The sequence below is a fragment of the Chaetodon auriga genome, chromosome 6, assembly GCF_051107435.1.
Source record: "Chaetodon auriga isolate fChaAug3 chromosome 6, fChaAug3.hap1, whole genome shotgun sequence".
Taxonomy (NCBI): Eukaryota; Metazoa; Chordata; class Actinopteri; order Chaetodontiformes; family Chaetodontidae; genus Chaetodon; species Chaetodon auriga.
Genome location: NC_135079.1, coordinates 20,396,338 through 20,414,579, shown reverse-complemented (window position 1 = coordinate 20,414,579; position 18,242 = coordinate 20,396,338). Strand labels below are relative to the sequence as shown.

At 40.7% G+C, this 18,242-nt stretch overlaps 1 protein-coding gene across 1 annotated transcript; it reads right to left on the bottom strand.

Moving 5' to 3' along the window:
* Positions 1-713: 713 nt before the first annotated feature.
* On the bottom strand, positions 714-10,749 carry meak7 (MTOR associated protein, eak-7 homolog). The gene is made up of 9 exons (XM_076734036.1): positions 10,677-10,749; positions 10,048-10,253; positions 9,636-9,890; positions 9,352-9,496; positions 9,051-9,262; positions 6,754-6,940; positions 5,050-5,168; positions 4,340-4,519; positions 714-2,754 (listed from the first exon to the last, which is right to left on the bottom strand). The coding sequence occupies exons 2-9, from the start codon at positions 10,216-10,218 to the stop codon at positions 2,626-2,628; spliced, it is 1,398 nt and encodes a 465-aa protein (XP_076590151.1). The 5' UTR covers positions 10,219-10,253; positions 10,677-10,749; the 3' UTR covers positions 714-2,625.
* Positions 10,750-18,242: the final 7,493 nt, after the last annotated feature.

The following is an 18,242-nucleotide window of genomic DNA, read 5'->3' as shown; positions in this document are numbered from 1 at the left end:
GCGGCCCTAATAATGACTCCATGCACTGGATACAATCCCAGCAATAAATGCAAAAAGAGAGAAGGACAGAAAAGACGGAAGAGTGTTTTTACTCCCATCTGCTCATCAGTGATGGGAGGAGTCCTCCCATCCTACACTGAAGTAAAAGCACTTATAACACAGTTTAAACACACTCTGTTGCAGTAAATGTCCTGCTTTTACTCAAGTAGAAGTGCAAAAGTTGTTTCCACACAATGTATTCAAAGTAGGCTTTCAGAAGTAATGATTGTGCTGCAGAATGATGTTATTATCTATCATTTTACTGCAATAGTGTAACTGATGTGCACGAGACAGCATTTTAATGTTGTAGCTGCTCATTTAACCTACTTTACAAACACTGCTGGGTAGCTTAATCTGTGTAACCATGCTTCATAATTAATGTAGTGGAGTAAACAGTACAATAACTTCCTCTGAATATAGTGATCATGGGAATACTTCAGTACAATTGAATTTCAAGTTAACTTGCCTGAAAATTGTACTTAAGCACAGTACTTGAGTAAATAATGATGATGACGATGATGATGATGATGATGTCCTTTAAAGAAATAATTGTGGATGAGTGTTGCAGTAGCAGAGAAAACAAGTTATTTCCAGTTCCTTTAATCCCCACTTTTGTAAATCTGTAAATTACTGGGTAACTTTATGTCTTGAGGACTCCGGAAAAAGACAATGAATTAGATATTTCTTAATTTAATAGGATCACAAGATGAGCAAATACGACTGAAAATACATCTCCAACTATGGCAGCATGAATGCTTAATTTAAAATATATTATTATTATATATGATTATATACACTATGTAATGCATGACATTTGTGCGTTTGTCCTTCATTGTTTTGTCCACTGTCCATACAGGCATTGATATGTCACGGGCCCATAAAGAACTTGTAACTGCCCTATATTATGACAGGTTCTGCACTGAAAAAGTAAAGTTTGTTCTGCTGATTGATTGAAAACAGCATTCCATCTCGCTCGGGGGGGATTAAGTGTAACGAAGGTCTTATAACGAGGTGATCCGGTGGCTGAAGTGTAGTCACATTTCTGGGACTAAAATAACAAAATGATTTCCATACACAAATATAAGGACAAGTATACACATTCTTTATGGAGCCATGCCCTTCATGGCTGTGTGCGAATTGCTGTAAGATTATATAACAGATTTGCATGTTACTTTACTTGCCTCAGTAATTTGCATGATAGCAGAACGGGGGGGGGGGGGGGGGGGTGAATACAGAGGAGCCTTTCAGTCTCTGAGCAGGTGTTTGTATTAGTGCAATCAGAGAGGTCAAAGTGTCGATATTGAGATGCTGTCATTCATGTTTATGACAACATTTTACAGCCTGTCTGTCAGTCAGACTTGACCAAACGAAGACACACTAACTAAGCTAATTAGAACAGTTCATACAACTGAGAAACACAAGTGAGAGTATGTGCACCATCCAGGCGCCCTCTTACTTTAATACAAGCCACACTGTAATAATGTATTCACTACACACACACACACACACACACAGAAAATCTTCCATCAAACACTGTATTCTATGACAACTGAAATTAGTGTAAGAGGCAGTGAGCATGTTTCTAACAGCACAATTACGATCATATTACTGCACGTCTGTTGATTCATTAGAGACGTCGGTCCGATGACTTCATAACCTCTCATCTAATGTCTGGGTCATCATGCAGGTGAACAAGCCATAGACGTTGATAAGAAAAAATAAAACAATAAAAATCCAGAGGTGCATCCAGTCAGTATAAACAGGAAGTTCAAAGAGGTTTTCTGTGCCATGTATCCACGAAGCTTATCCACAGCAGTCCGTGTGAGGACTGATGAAGTACAGTACAACCTCTGGTATTTGAACAAACAGCTGATTATCCTCTTGTATTCGAGAAATTCCCTGAATAACTCCTAAGCTTCTCAGATGGTTACACCGCTTGTGCAGGATCTTGTTCACATGTTCAGTAGATGGACTGGCTCAGAATGTGAAAAGGTTGGAGAGGCTGACCAACATGTCCGTGTCAGATTATGTCTCCTAATCCTGAAGGTTTTTTAATACTGTAGCAACAAATAATCTATCACACAGCAATTTGCAATTACGCTGACCTGAACCCTGACCTTCAGGATCATTCCCAGTGTTAATTTACTGGTACACTGGTACTCCGATATTGCTCAAATATTCATGCACAACACCTCTGTTCTCTCAAACGCCAGTGTAGCTTGGTTGAAAGAAGTGTGAACACACCCATGACACACTGGTCCCTTTCCTGGCTTTGAACTGTGCCTGAAAGGGTCAGGTCAGATTTTACACACCAATTTAAGCCTGCCTTTAGACATAGTTAGGCGTTGTTAGCCTGGTTAATGCCGGGATGATGTCATCTATAGCCAACACCATCTTTGACATCTGATTGGTGTAGACATGAGGATAACTACAGGCATGTGTGCCATTAAAAGAAGCAGTGGTTTGTGTCTGAAAGTCAGATGTAAAAGTTATCCAGTTATGTCAGATGATCAAGTTGTGTCAGTACCAGGTGGACTGGGAGCCTCAAAAAGGTAAAAGTGTTTTGGTGTGTCTCCCTGTAGTCCCTCACTGGTCCTGGTCTTCCTCGGGCTCCCTGAGGCCCTGACTGTGCAGAGTCTTCCCTGTCATCTCCATCATCGCCTGGACCTCTGGATCCACATCCAGGATACTCTTCTTGCCCCCCCCCTCCTCGCCCTGAAACACAAAACACACAGGAATACCGTGGATTTCATTCTTCGCATTCAAAACAGCGTTACATTGTAAAAAAGATGATACAGCTAATTAGATGCCTAAAGTGCATGCCTGAATTCCAAAAACAAATGGGTGGTGAGTCTTATCAAAGGTCTAGTGCAGGGGTCGGCAACCTGCTGCTCCAGAGCTGCATGTGCGACTCCCTGTGGCTTTGGAAAATAAATAATGACTATCTAATTAAATGTGTTTTATTTTAGTCCATTAGTTTTTAAAATGTATTTCTAAATTTGAAGATTATGGTGATCTTGTAAAATCAAAATAAAACGTGTTACATTTTTTGTTGCTCATAATATCCGTCACAACTGCCAATGTGTGACACCTGCCGGCACGCGATTTTTTTGAACTTTTCGACCTCAGGTAGGCCAACTCCATACATACATACATACATACATATATATGTGAAGAAGGTCTTCTCCAACATGAACTACATTAAAAACAAACATCGCGCACGCCTGACAGACCACAGTTTACAGTCCTGTGCGAAGATGAAGGTGACGTCATACCGCCATGATGTGCAGACGCTGTGCGCTGAGGTTCAGGAGCAAAAATTAACTAAGTAAGAGAAAAATTTTAATGCAATTTAAATGCAAGAAGGACTCAAATAGACATTGTGTATTTTATTTGAAAGTAACCTTCAACCCAGCGTCTTTTTTTCAGAGTTCAAAATGTTTTTGTTGCATGCAGAAATGTGATTTCGTTTTCTCTTTAGCAGTTCATTGATTTCATGAATGCAACACACTATAGTTTGTTTATACGTAACATAAAGGTAAAAAACGATATATGCAGTGTTCTCTTCATTTTGAATGTCAAAAGGGTTTTGTGGCTCCCGGTGTTTTCTTTCCTGTGGGAAATGGATCCAAATGGCTTTTTGAGTGGTTAAGGTTGCCGACCCCTGGTCTAGTGAATTGATTTCAGTGTGTGGCAAGTTGTATTTATAATATCCCAGCTCTCAAACAGGAGTTTTCCAAGGGCACTTGAACGCAGCATTATTTAACACTATATTCTCTTATCTTATATGCATTGGGGGAAAAAACAGATTAAGACCTGAAAAACAAACTTGTACTGTTAGTCCTGACTGCACAATACAAGAAAGACCCAAAACTACTACGCATGTCTCGACGTCTCCCTCTTTCATTCCCACATCTCTCCTCCAGCTCCTGTGAGTTTCTGACTACCCAGCAGATGGCCCTGCTGTGTCCTCCATGTGTCTCCCCCGAAAAGCAGCAGCATTAGCCCCTCGCATATTACTGTAACATCTGTGGACAACACTGCTGTGAGCCTGCAGGGTCGGACAGTTGAAGATGTGGAATTATGTCAAGCAAGATCTTCTTGGGTATTTCTTGACCTTTGCAAGCCAAACAAAGAATTGGTGCCTGATTGCTGAGTGGTTAGCATACCGCATAACCTCAACGTCCCCGGTTCGACTGCAGCCAGGGACCTTTAGTGCTTTTCATACCCCCCACCCCCTCATTTCCTGTCTCCCTCTATTATGTACAACAAATAGAGGCAGAAAAGAAAGCATTCTCACCTCCTCTGGTTCTGGGGGTTTTCCGACCGCCCACACTTCCATTGAGTCCACGGTGAAGTCCTCATCTCCAGAGAGCTGAGGGCTGCCGTAGGTGGTGCACTTGGGGCGTGCGCGGCTATGACCACGGCCAAAATCACTGTCCAGCCACAGACCGAAGTAACCATGCTGACCGCCCATACCCTGATGAAGACCGGAACACACAAAGAGACACAGAAAGAATGAAGACAAGCAATTGAGAAAAAAATTCTCTCTATCCTTTTTAGGACCATTCTGACACCAAAAACATGTGTTTCTGTGGAGCACTCGAATCAAAGAACAGATTAACATATTCCGAATGTGACTAACCCCTGACTGGCTAACTAACCCCACCGAACAGTATCCTGTGTGTTCACTGGTTACTGGGGCGTCTGCTTTGTCACTGGTGCATGTAATAAATAACTCCATGTCGTAGTGGTAACATGACAGGCAGGAACTATGAAGTTTCAAGTTTTTCAAGTTTGGTGCAGGTCATACTCCCCTCCCCCTTCCTGCCTTTAGGAGTTTAAAATAAAGGTTTCTGTCCTCTAAATTAGAAAACTTGTGTAATGATGCAACCCTAACAATATATCTGAGAAACTGGCTACATTTATTCCATTTTTAAACTCCATGTGATAATCACAGGCCACAAGCAGCACAAATCTAAGCTCTACACTTCACTAGTGCGGTCTCACCAGTCCGTTGGGCATGGTCTGCTGGTTCTGGTTGAGGTACATAAAGTGTTGGTTGTATCCTGTTGCAGTATAAACTCTCAGTCTGGGGAACACAGTGAACAGGAAGCATCTGGAGTCACCTGCACAGACAAATATACAAATTAGAAAGATCTGAGTGAAAAATCAAGTGACAGCCCACAGTATTCAAACAAGCGGTATTACTTCCTCAAAGTGTCCTTCTATCACTGCTTTAGTATCAGTCCTGATCTGGGTTCTGCTCCACGCCAGCCTGATGGTACTGTTTCTCCCACACTGTTATGGATTTAAAAGCCTAAATTCTCTGCTTTCAATCTGAAACAACACACTTCACTCCTGTGTGGCTGAGTGTGATGAAGCTTTGTTATCATGTGGTAAAAGTGATACACACAAATCACCTCTGTTCTTCATTGAGCAGTACAGAATCAACAGTTTCATCAAGAGTTCGACTGCTGTTCAATTTTAAATCAGCTGTAAATTTGGCCAGACATTTTGACACGTGTAGCTCATTAATTAATTAATCATGGCCGATCATTTCCGTATTCCATGTTTGCTGCCATGTTGACATCACGCAGCAGCATTGGCCTCGGTGTTAAGAGAAATCTTGTCCAAGCTTCTTACATGAAATCATGACTTGAAGTGTCCTTGTATCACCCCGTCCTTCCTATAGACTTTCTACCCATCAGACATGTTTTGCCTTGCTGTAGCAGGACAAGCACAGGCAGAATTAATTACATTAATGTAACCAGTGTGCCATCATTAATAGAATTAATTCCACCTGTGCATGAAATGGCCCCAAAACTTGCAGTATGTGGTGACATGAAATAGGAGCCATGTGAAGTGAGATATAAGGGCAACATGTCACGACTGTGGAATAGACTGATTGACATACCCGATAAGAGACTGACCAAACAAATTTTCTATTAGGATTATTCAAATGATTTTTCTTGGGCAGGAAGTCTGCAAAAATATTGGGCAAGGCAATATAAATTAGGCTGTAGTGTTAGTCAAATGAACATGATACTATTTGAAAATCATGAATAAAATGGTCAGAAGTTGTACAGAGGTCTATTATATTTGTTCTTTTACTCTAATTATGTTACTGCTTGATGCAAGTATCCCTCTGATCCCAGGGCCGCCCATGTCAATGGGTAGATCACGTCAGTGGATGGATTTGATTGGCTCGGGTGCTGCAGCAATTGTCCAATCAATCATTATTCAGAAGTACAAGAAATGTGTGTGTTTGTCTATTAATGTCATACATGGATTATGCCCACTTTACAGATAGCAGGCATGTTCTTGCAACATTGTGGTTGCACAATATCAAAGGGCTGTCATGTCCTCATAAAACAAGATGTTTTATGATGTTATATAGTATACTGCATAGTTTAACTATATATGTATTTTCTAGTCTTACTTCAAAATTCTCAGCTCCAGCCAAAGTAAGCAGGCCCCCAAAGAAAGTCTTGCCTGTTCAGAGCTGAGCCTGACCCAGCATCGTATTTCAAAGGCTGCAAACTGTGGTTCACTTGCAAAGATAAGAGTGTGACTCACGTAGTCTAACGTTACTGTGTTCCCTGCAGAGCCGCTAGAGATGACGTTCGTCAAATCGCAAATTACATCGAAGGTCTGTAAGTCATAGAACATGAAAGTGCTGTGGGATCAGACAGAGCTAGTCCCTTCTCTCACCCTGGAACTGAGGTTTGACCTCCCAGGCGTGGGAGGCGAAGCCCCCAAAAACATGTCCCTTTGTGTCTTTGATAAGCAGCAGGGTGGGCCCACGCTTTGTCAGGCCGGCCACCATCCTGGTGAAGCTCTCCCCATGCATCCGTGTGGAAAACACACACCTCCAGGGGGCGCTGTAGCTGTCTGGCAGCTGGAGAGATTAACACAGAGTTGTACAAGGACAGTGTGAGTGAATATGAATAGTGTTGTATGAGAAGTTTACGATTCTAAGGTCCTGCATGTGTTTTCAGGTATTCTGGCTGAGTGGGACTCTACTCAGCTTGTCTAATCAGCTAGCATATGTGAAAACACCTGTGTGGTTCTGTAACAGCTTTAAGCTATCAGTCATTCTATAACATGGTCGTATGAATAAATGAATATTTATATTTCTATGTGATCATTTACATGACATCCCTTGTCATTATTTAAACAGATTAATGGACAGCAGGAGGTGTGTCTTCTGTCTTTAATGACCTTGACAGGTGCTACATACTATTACCTTTCCTTCAAACATACATACAGCCTTCAGGAAATGTCTTTGAATATCTCCAACTGTTCGTTTTAGACAATATATACAATATACACAAAGCTTTGCATAAATGGTAACAAATATAAGCAAACAAAACCATGAATGACAGAAATCTACATGAGATACATGAGACACAGTATGATGACTTGATCACTGTGTAAAAGACGTCAAAACTATGAGTAACAGTAAACTCAAATTACAATCTGATAATAATGCCGTGAGTGGCACTTATGACGTACTGAAGTTATGACAGACACATTTATATTATGATTTGATTAATTATGTGCAGGATGTTTCTGGTTTATGATTCCACTGAGGGCGTGATGGTGGTGTCTGATGAATTAAAGTAAAACGAAATAACAATGACGCAGATGGAACTGATCACCATACTGCTGAACCTACAAAATATGAGGGAAAAACCTCTTGCTACTTGATTTCGTGGGTTTCTAGCACATGCAATTCTGCCTGACTCAGTGTTGGTAGTGCTGTTAGTTCCTGTCGTAAAAATAAAATAGGTCAAAACAATAGAAGTGGTAACTGTATGACTATAGCCCTGCTTATTTCCGGTCCAAAGAGACAAACTGATGATTATGGCATGTCGCTTGTCAGTCATGTTCCACTGCCACACACCAATCCCCATCAATATATGATGAGCCTTAGTGACATATGCCACTGCTGTGGTTACAGAATGCCAGCAGTATTAGACTGCTGTTCCACTGACATACACTCCTCTACCTCCTTTAAACTATGCTTGGTCGGCACACCTGAACCTCATATCTGCATGCTTTTATGTGTTGATTTGCTGCTGCAGGATTGGCTGATGGGATATTCACATTGATGAGCAGGTGTAAGATGTACCCAATAAAGTGGCCACTGAGTACATTTCTCTACTTACATTTTATACTGTAGTATTCACACTGATTATCTCTCATGTACAAAACAGGTCAGTACAGATTTTAATTTGTGTTGTTGACAATACTGAATTTTGTCTGACGTTTGTCAGTGTCATCTTGTAGATACAACACAGACCCAAGCACAGGTATTCTGTGCACTATTTCCTGAATGATAATAAGTCCAGTTTGGATAACAGATCATTTTAAGGCTTTTCAGAGGCAAAACACTGCACAGAGGTTTATAATACTCTCAGTCAGGATTTTACAACTTTGGAAACTTATCACATCAGCAACTGTTTGATCCCAGCTGTTATAAAGTAATCTTGGATGTAAGTGACAGGGCAAGACAGTGTTGTTGAAGTTGTTGAATGCTGCAATGTTACGTTGCAGCAAAAATTGACCGGGTTCAGTACGCTGTTATCTGTCAGTGGAAAGTGGTACATAACTCTGGAGCAGAAATAACATACAGTCAGCAACACAGTCAGCAACAGTAAGAATCAGTAAATGTCAGGGGAACATGAGTGGCATGCCTCTAATCAACAGTGTCCACTGACAGTTGACATATGTCACTAAAACAAGGCACCGTTATTGCCAGTTTTTGTACTTTATTCCACCATGTAAAATACATTCAATCAAATCAAACACAAAATGGTTAGATGGGTTTGTGAGCACCTAAATATCTATTCAGTAACAATGAGTATTGGCCTAATAGTGATTTATTTTATGTTTTTTGTGTCAGTAATGGGGTTAGGCAGGATGCCATATTGTTACCAAAGAAAGAATAAACAAATTTTGGTCAGGATCTACCAGCATGGTATCATATACATTTGCTTTCTGACCTGTGGTGCCAGAAACATGACGGTGGGAAGGTCCAGCAGACACTTCAGCTCTTTCCAGGGCGTCTCCCTGCAGGGGGGCAGCAAGGTGGGAGCCGGTCTGCCACTCAGGGACACATTCAGGCCTTCAGCTACCAGCATCTCCAGGTACAACGATACCTGGGAGACCCTGAAGATCCAGTCCTCCAGACAGGAAACATCACGACCTCCCTGATCTGTGGGGTGAAACAGGGTGACAAAAGGAGAGAAGAGTCACATTTACTTAGTATTTATATGTTCAAAAACCTTCAAATCACCTGTTTACCTGACGGTTTGAGTTCAGAACACATCTGCTCTGCCAGGAGTTTGACACCCAGGGAGCCATCACCCATTCTCTCTGGCTTCCAGCCCTGCAGGCGCCCTCTGTGGACCAGAATCTGAACTACAGCAGCTATCAGGTCCTGTAAGAACTATGAAGAAAGGGAAAAGGGCCAGAGCAGGGTGTCAGTAAGGAAGGATGGAGGAAGCAGAGTGAAGAGAAAGACAAAACAGTACAAGAGAAACAACACAGAAACAGCAGCATTATTTCCTATTTAAGTCTGTCCTCACCTCTGCCACCTGCTCACATGTGACAACCGTTGCTGACCCTGCTCCACGCTGGGACATAGCCATAACAAGAGGAGCCCGTTCTTCTGCGGTGCCCCGCAGAGTGTCTGCTAAGAAGACGACCAACTGCTCTCGACCTACTCCAGAGGGAGCAGAGGTGCTGGACTTCCCTGAGGCTGTGGGTGCTGGGTCAATACTACACATGCACAGGTAGACCCTCCTCACCATGGAGTCTGGTACCAGGCTGCCCATTGAGGACTGGGAGACAGAGAAGGAGGAGTAGAACACACCGGCAGACATGCTGATATTTAATCTTCAATTTAATCTCACTTTGACAATATTTGTTCCTGCTAAACTGCTGGAATGACACCTGTATGCACTAATTAAGGTTTATTTACTGCATGAACAGTCACACCTGCAGCATCTCAAGCGTGAGAGTCTTCCCAGCCAATGTTTTCCCTTGGACTCCTGATGGACCCCCAGCACTGCCCTGGAGCTTGTCAAAGACCCCCTCAACCACGGGCCGCTCCTCAGGGCGGAAGCGGGCCAGCCGCTTCTGCACCATCACACTCTCTGTGTTACCCATGGTGCTCTACGGTACCATTAAGGAAGAAATCCGCCCTGAATACAGAGAATACATGTTGTGCTTTATTGATTTCAGACAGCATATTCATACAGGTGATGCAGAACAACAGAACACAACGTCAGAGCGATATGAAATGTGAAATTTAATGACCTCATGTGTTAGATTATATTTCGCCACGTGTTGTTTCTCCCGCTGTTTTGTTAAAGGTCTTTTGAGTCATATTCCACGCGGTGATGGCAGTATTTAATAATTCAGATAGCAGATGTCTCCATGGTTAAACAGGACTTTTGATTTTGGACCCATGGATGATTAGCTCACGCTAGCTAGCAACGCACATCATTACTTCATTTGTATTCTTTACACAAAGGGCTACATATGAAATACTTTGTGTGAATATATGACATGCATGATGTTCTCAAAGCTAGGCGACTTATAAATGTGTCTAACGTGCCGCTAACCTTTCAAAGAAGAGCAGCAGGGTTTTCCATCCTGCGTCTTGTGACAGCAAAATGTAAACTTCCTGGTGTTAATAACGATGGCATTTGTAGGAGCCAATCAAATGAGCCAAATATTCACCTGTTTCGTTGTGACTGGTCCATGGTGTACGGAGGCGGGAACAATTGGCCGTTGGTTGGTAGGGGTGCGTTCACTGACACGCAGGGTTGTTGTTTTATTGACAATATGTAGCTGAATCAATCCATCTTTATAGATACACACATACTCAGTACCACATGGTCAGAGAAATGAAATGCATGTGTACGTGAAAAGTGATGGACAGAATGGATCGGTCTTGTAATGATACTTGAAATCATTAGTTACTCAAAAAGATTTTAAATTACACTCAATGGTTTAAAAGTAAAAAGTAAAGGAAAAAAATGCAATGTTATTACATCATTAAAAAAATGAAAGTGATAGAGTAAATTCCTGTTTTAGTCATCAACATATTAATGCAGCTTTCCAGAAAATAGGGCTAAATAGTAAATCCGAACAGATTTTAATTTTGGATCTAATGGCATCACTGATGTTCCCTTACCCACTTTTATCCCATAACTGATTTCACAGAAAATTACACACAAAAACTACATGCAAGCGCACACAAAAACCCAGTAATATGAAGTAACCAGAGGAGAAACTGTAATTTCATTCTCCTATCCCAACTTTCACCAGTAGAGTCTGCACAAGAGCAGCTGAAGAGAGACAAAGCACTCTGCAGAAACAGTAAGCAGTTGAAAAACGCCTTTTAAGGGCATGAGACTTACTATGTGTGTGCACTGAACTGGGTGTGTTGCATTGTAATGAGGTCTTGTAGGACAGTGGATGCACCCACGTGGGTACGGCTGAATGTAGGTGACGTGCAGCCATCTGCCCACGTCAAGTAAACCGACTGGTGTAAACAGGATACCAGTGAATCCGTGTGTGTAACACGAGAAGAACCACACAGCAAGAAAATCATTTCTGAATCTAAGTCCTCTGGAGTGGCTTTACTGTAAAAACTATCTCCAAAGTTGATTCTGCGACATAATTCTGAAAGAATGAAAGAAGTTGACCTGACCAGGTACCAAAGCATTTAATTCCTCTCTGGTCACCATGGAAGCACACAGGATACAGGTAAATGAAAAAAATTGAGTTACACATGACGCAATATGTGTACAGTTCAGTGTGTTATATTTCTAGTGAAGTCTAACAGAGGTTTGTCTGATGTGGAGGACTATTGGCTGTATTTCAACAGGACTTAATATGAGCTCTTTCTCAACCATGTTGCTCTTGCACAAGCAACCTGTTTGCTTTTCATTAAAAACATACAAGATTCAAAATGAGACACTCAAACTTTGTTTGGTTCCAAAACTGAGAAGGTGACTCCTAATTTATCTGCAAGTCATAGAGTCATCATGAAAGTGAAAGAATTGCACATAAATTGACAGTTCAGCCACTGTGGCCTCTAGTTCCCCTACCCCAAAATACATGACACAAGTGCCTATACTTCTGTTATCTCATATAGATCCTAAAGGGCTTATAGCAATATATAGGAAAATACCAAACTGGGTTATTCCTGAGAAACTGGCAGTGTGTAACTTTTGCTGAATAGTGGTCATAAATTTAATCACTGCTTATCAGAAGGCCAAACACCGTGCAGCTTATAGTTTGCAGTTTATAATACTATGAGAATTTACAGCTGTGAAACGGCATCACAATGGAACTCATTCTATCTCTTATCGCGCTATGACAATCCAGTGGTAGGCAGCTCAATAGAGAGAGATCATTGGTAGTGCTTGACAATATTTACTGATGTTAACAAGTGATGGATGAGATCAGATCTGTAAAAATAGCAGAAATTCAAACATTTAAGGCTGAAGGTGGAGAAGAAACTTTGACTTTGGCGTTCAGTCTCTATCTATCTCCTTCTTTTTGCTCTTTTCATTCTCTCTTGCTCTTGTTTCTTCTGCTTCGCTGGTGTTTCAAGCAGGTACAGACACAACCAGACATGGTTTACAGTTATATGACTACAAAAAAAGAGAGACTTGGCTTGATTGCTATGAACCGTGAACTGAATGTGTTCACTACCCTATACTGATTCGGCTGTCAACAAGTTGAGACCTGAGAAGTGAGTCTTGTTAGTTCTTCTTTTCTCTTCCTTTTGCCAACTAACCCTCCTCTCAGTTGTATCCCTATATGGTAAATGTCTCACTGCTGACTGACTGCACAGGAAATCCATCATTTGAATATCAAGATCAACAAAAGATGAAAAATTATAGCTGCTTTTTGAGGAGGAATAAGGAGAAAAAGGGGAAGATGAAAAAAGGAAGACAAATGAGAAATACAGGAGCGTCCATCGGCAGCACTGTCCACATCAAATCATCAAACCTTGAAATCATGTGTCTGTAATACCGCTGAGTAGGCCCAAGATGATTATTCTACATCATCTGGGTCTTGAATTTGCAGTCTCCCCCAACAATAGCACACTGTCATCATGTTGAGCCACACAGATAAATGTGATAATCAGAGGCAGCTTCTCACTAAGACTTGCGCAAACCACCAGGGTTGCAAGAACAGCTGTCCACGCATGTAAAGGCAGACGATGGTTATGTTGTGTGTTGCACATACTGCATTCCCATGTACTGAACAGTAAGTACTGTGATGTACATACTTTATATATAGAATACAGCAACAAAGGCTATCTAACATACAGTATTATACAGTATTTTTCAAACTAATCAAATGAGAGTTTACTTTTCTTGTTCACCTTCTTTCTCAAAATCTAAGAAAAACTTAACAGCATAAAGACCTGAAGCAATACAAACTAACTTGACCAAACTATTGTTAATGCATAAGTGATAAGTTATCTGAGAGTTGACTCGTGAAATGAAGTCTGGTATCCATGTCAATGAACGGTAAACCGAAATTATACATACATACATACATACATACATACAGTATACTATATTACCCTATTGAGCATGACATTATTATACTTCATCTACAAAATAATTCAAAGGCTTCAGAAGATGCTTGAGAGGTCAGAATGTTTAAAAATAGTTTAAATGAGGATAGAAATTCAAAATAGTGTCAAAAATTCGGTTTTATAATACAATACTGGAATTCACCATGTCCCATGCCATCAAAGACTTTTCATGTTATTTCAGGAACGCTGCAGATTTATTTATCCAGAATTCGCAGTAGCTGTTTGCAGTAAAACATTTTGATTCGCTGTGGGCTCAATGTTGGAGTTGGAGGAGATAAGTTTAAAAAGTGATGTGATGTGATGGACTTCATATTTCCAGCCAACTCAACGCACCTGAACATTTCAGTACGTCGGGGCTACAATTTGGTGAAATTTGCAACGTTGTAGCATGTACAGCTGATTTGTTGTTGTTGACAGTTGCTATAGCATCACCATCAACACGATTAAGCCACAATGCCAGTCAAGGAAGTTTTGCATAGGACAGTACCCATGTGCAAAGTTTTGTTTATTGTCATGCATGGGAAGGCAGATTTCCTCCCAGGAAGAAGAAGAAGAATACAGGCAAATACAAGAACAACGCACACGCCACACATACACACATACACGCATACACACTGATAGAGTGAAACTGTCACCCCACTTCAAAGTGTTCGTGCATATCCATTTCAAGAAAAGTTCTTCTGTGCTTGCTTGCCACATGTAATTGTCGTCACATTTGTCTGTATTCTCACTTCAGAGGCAAAGATAATGAACACGATCCCATTAAATTTTCATTCGACTTTTAAAAGAGTTTCTGCAAAGAAAGACTATGACATACATTAAAAACAGTGCAAAGCCAAAGCATCTTTCTGTTGAGCTTTCCACATAAACGGCACGAGGCCTGTCACAAAGGCAACTATGTGTTTCTCAGGTCTCACGGTAAAACAACAACACCAAAGAGTTCCTGCACACGTTCTTCTCCTGTGCTTTGCATGTGTGTGCTGAAGGATTTCAATAAGGCTAACACTCCTCTGAGTCTGAGACCATTTTTGTTTTGTTTTGTTTTTCACAGAAAACCTGGCGACTTCCTCTGCGTGTTTGCACGCACGACAGTGTACCGCCCCAGGCTGCAGCTGAGCTGAGCATCTTTGAAACGCCGCAATAAAAAAGGCTCTTATTTTTAGGTGGTTTCTTGGTAGATGGCAATCCAGTAAAAGAAACATTCTCCACAGGTGGAAGCTTCCTCATGTTCTGATGACACTTGATATCACAGTTATTGGTCACATGGAACTTAATCTTATATGGAACCATCATTATGAAACTATGACTATTTCCAACTGCACAGCACTAACAGAAACAATGGCATGAGAGTGACCAAGCATAGAGTGAAGCTAAAACAAGCAAGCAAACACACAAATACATGCATGCATAGACACTTCATCCTATCTGTTTCTGTCAGCTGCAGTGGAAAACAGCTTCCTCATTCTGCTCTCTGTGACTGCAGCTGATTCATCTGCTGAAAAAAGGAGGATGTCATCACAGCTATGATGTGGGTGTTGAGACGTCTGCTTGCCGATGTGACTGTAAGGTGCAACCTTGTGAAACAAACCTGTTACAGAAGGCAGCCCCAGCACAGCCACGAGGTAGAAGAGCTTCAGTGTCTCCTGTTTCACAAAAGTCATTTGTCTGGCATTTGTTTAGCTGGGTGAAAACAATACCTTTTAAAATGCGAAGGCACACACACACTTCAACAGACGTGCAAATAAGAGTAGAGTCTGAAAAATTAATTAGAAAAAAATAGCAGTCTCAAAAAAACATTGCTTCAGTTTGAGGTTGGAAAGTCAAGAGCTAACCAAAATCAATATGGCCTGTGCTCTTGCAATGTTGTAAAGATGTTGGTTCCAAGAGTTAGACAAGGTGCATCTTCTTATAATTCTAACCCATTTTCGAAGGATCAAGAAAGCAGAAATCTTGATCAACGTGATTGCTCCTAAACTTTCACTGAATATCATCTGGATATTGTGTTCACTCATTTGTACTTTTATGCTATACACATAAACAATAGTAGTATCAATCTTCTCATCCAACTCTCTTACTTACTGCTGCTACTGCTTTAAGAGTTAAATATTAGAAACAAAACCTATCAAATATTAACGTAACATTGAATTAAACTCTTCCCCAACTCCTTCAACATTAAAATGTAATTTACACATTAATGTAGGACAAAGTCCAAACCTCAGTTCAAACAATGGCAAGTCAACCTGGACGCAGCCTGTTATGAACACGTTAATGAAGTTTTCTATTCTGGAATAGATTTTCTATTGATCAGTAAATTGTTTGTGATGCACAGCGATCCTGCTGCATACTTTAGCATTTTACAGAATATGTTGAGCCGTTTGAGGATAAAGTTGCTGAAAGTAAGTAAGTGAGTGAGAATCTGCTGAAAGGGTCTAACATCACGACTCAGATGTGCCCGTAGCTTACAGATCATGTCTTGATCTACATGTGATATCCCTAAAACTGCTCTTGGAGTCATTCAGAGTGCCATTAAAATGCACAGCCACTCTAGTTTTTATTATAAAGGTCACTGCACAGAGATGGCTGACCTTTCACTGTAACCTCATGGCTGCAGAGACAGAGCAATGTGCCAACGGAGCAGGTTCAATAAATGAATAACTGCTTTACTGGTTGTCACTGATCCATGCAGAGCGGAGAGTCATAGTTTAATTAGAATGAGAGAAGAGTCTTCAGCAGGAAATAGATGTGCACAGTGTGTTAGTCACTGCAGTGAGCAGAAAGAAAAAGATAAAAGAAGGACAGTAATTGTTTGAGACAGCAAAAAGGGGGTCAGAGAGCAGAATCATGTCAGATGTAGCAGTGGTCTGACAGAGACAGACAAAAGGGAAAATGTAGAAGGGAGGAGGAAAGCAGATATGTGTTGCCTTAAGGTATAACACTGAGATAAGGGTGAGTGGAGCTGTTGTGTACGCTGACGGTCGAGTGATGCAGACATATGGCACTCACAAGGAGACACGTGGTAAACAAACAGCTCTCCTGACATCAGCTGTGAAAATGTTCTGTAGGGTAACTGACAGTGTCACACTCAGTAAGACGACTGACTGTACACAATACATACAAAACATATCTACAGTAGACTACCATGCAATACAATATGATGAATATTATGATGTGCAAAATACAATTAATTACTTGATATGAAGTGACATGATACCTACAATACAATTCAAAACAATTACAATACACATAGTTTGACAGATGCACTATATGACACATGGTGATATGATACATGCGTAATATGATACAATATGATGCAGTATAATATGTATATGGATCAATATATCCTGTAAATGATGTAAAGCGAAGGGATAAGACGCAATATGATACAGTGACATACAAAATGATTCAATGGATACAGCTGAAACAATATTATGCAGCAGGACAGATTTTAACATGCTATGACACATTACAACACACCCGACACAAAACAATAACAATCTAAAACTACATTCAAAGACATTTAGAGGCAATAAGATCAGATATAATATGATACACTATAATGTGATATAACATATAATATAATCAGTATGTGCTAAATGCATGAGGATCCTATTTGTCTGTACAATATAAATGCATTATGATACAGTATGAGGCAAAATCTAATCTCTGATTGCTAAAATCAGGTAGAAAACACTTTAATTAACAATAACTCTACTCAGCCTCACCAGTGGGAGAGAAGACACATCCTCCTAATGAGGGTTTGTATTTGTGAATTATTACATGTTGGCTCACGTGGGACCGCTTCAGCTACAATGTACACATGGACTCTGTAGTTTATTCGATCAGTCAACCTTGTCAGTCAAAAGCATCATGAATACCTTCCCACAGGATAAAATGGACTTTTCTCCTCATCGCATTGCTTCCTTTGCTCATTCTTTGTCAGCCATCTTTGAAATAACTTTGAGAACAGGACGTGAGCTGTCCGTTTCAGCTTCCTTGAATGCAGACGCAGATAAGCTTCTGCTAAGTTTGACTTTAATTATACTTTGACACACAGTGAACTGGTACCAGAGGCGTTTTAGAAGTGCTGAGACAGAAAGAAGAGCACACACATGCAAAATAGGATTTATTTAGTTTTCTTCAATGGATCGTTTTGGGGGCTGATTTATGATCCAAACCTAATGATATAGCATTTGTTGCACTGACACCCTTTAACAAAGACGACAACAAAGACACAGATTTCCTTTAGAATGATAAATACACAAAGTAATGTAGGGAAACATTTCACATTTCCATTACTTTCCAATACTGAACTCCCAAGAACAGTTTGAACCCAGCATCCTCTGCATTTAGAAGTTAAGGCCTTGGATATATTCACAAGATCACAATAAAAATATTAAGTAACCACAGTCTAACTTCGCAATAAAGACTCTGTCTTTCATATCAGAGGTGGATAACTGAGAGGGGCGATCATCAGCAGTGATAAAAAAAAAAACCAATAACAGCTTGACATCACAGCATACAGACACCCCACTGTCAGCTCGTATTCAGAGTGTAAACGCACTCA

Excerpts from the sequence above, each read along its gene's own strand:
- meak7 (XM_076734036.1), bottom strand. The coding sequence starts at position 10,218 with ATGGGTAACACAGAGAGTGTGATGGTGCAGAAGCGGCTGGCCCGCTTC. Across the intron at positions 6,941-9,050 it reads TCATGTTTCTGGCACCACAG|CTGCCAGACAGCTACAGCGC; the intron begins GTCAGAAAGCAA and ends TAATCTCTCCAG. Across the intron at positions 2,755-4,339 it reads AACCCCCAGAACCAGAGGAG|GGCGAGGAGGGGGGGGGCAA; the intron begins GTGAGAATGCTT and ends TTTGTGTTTCAG.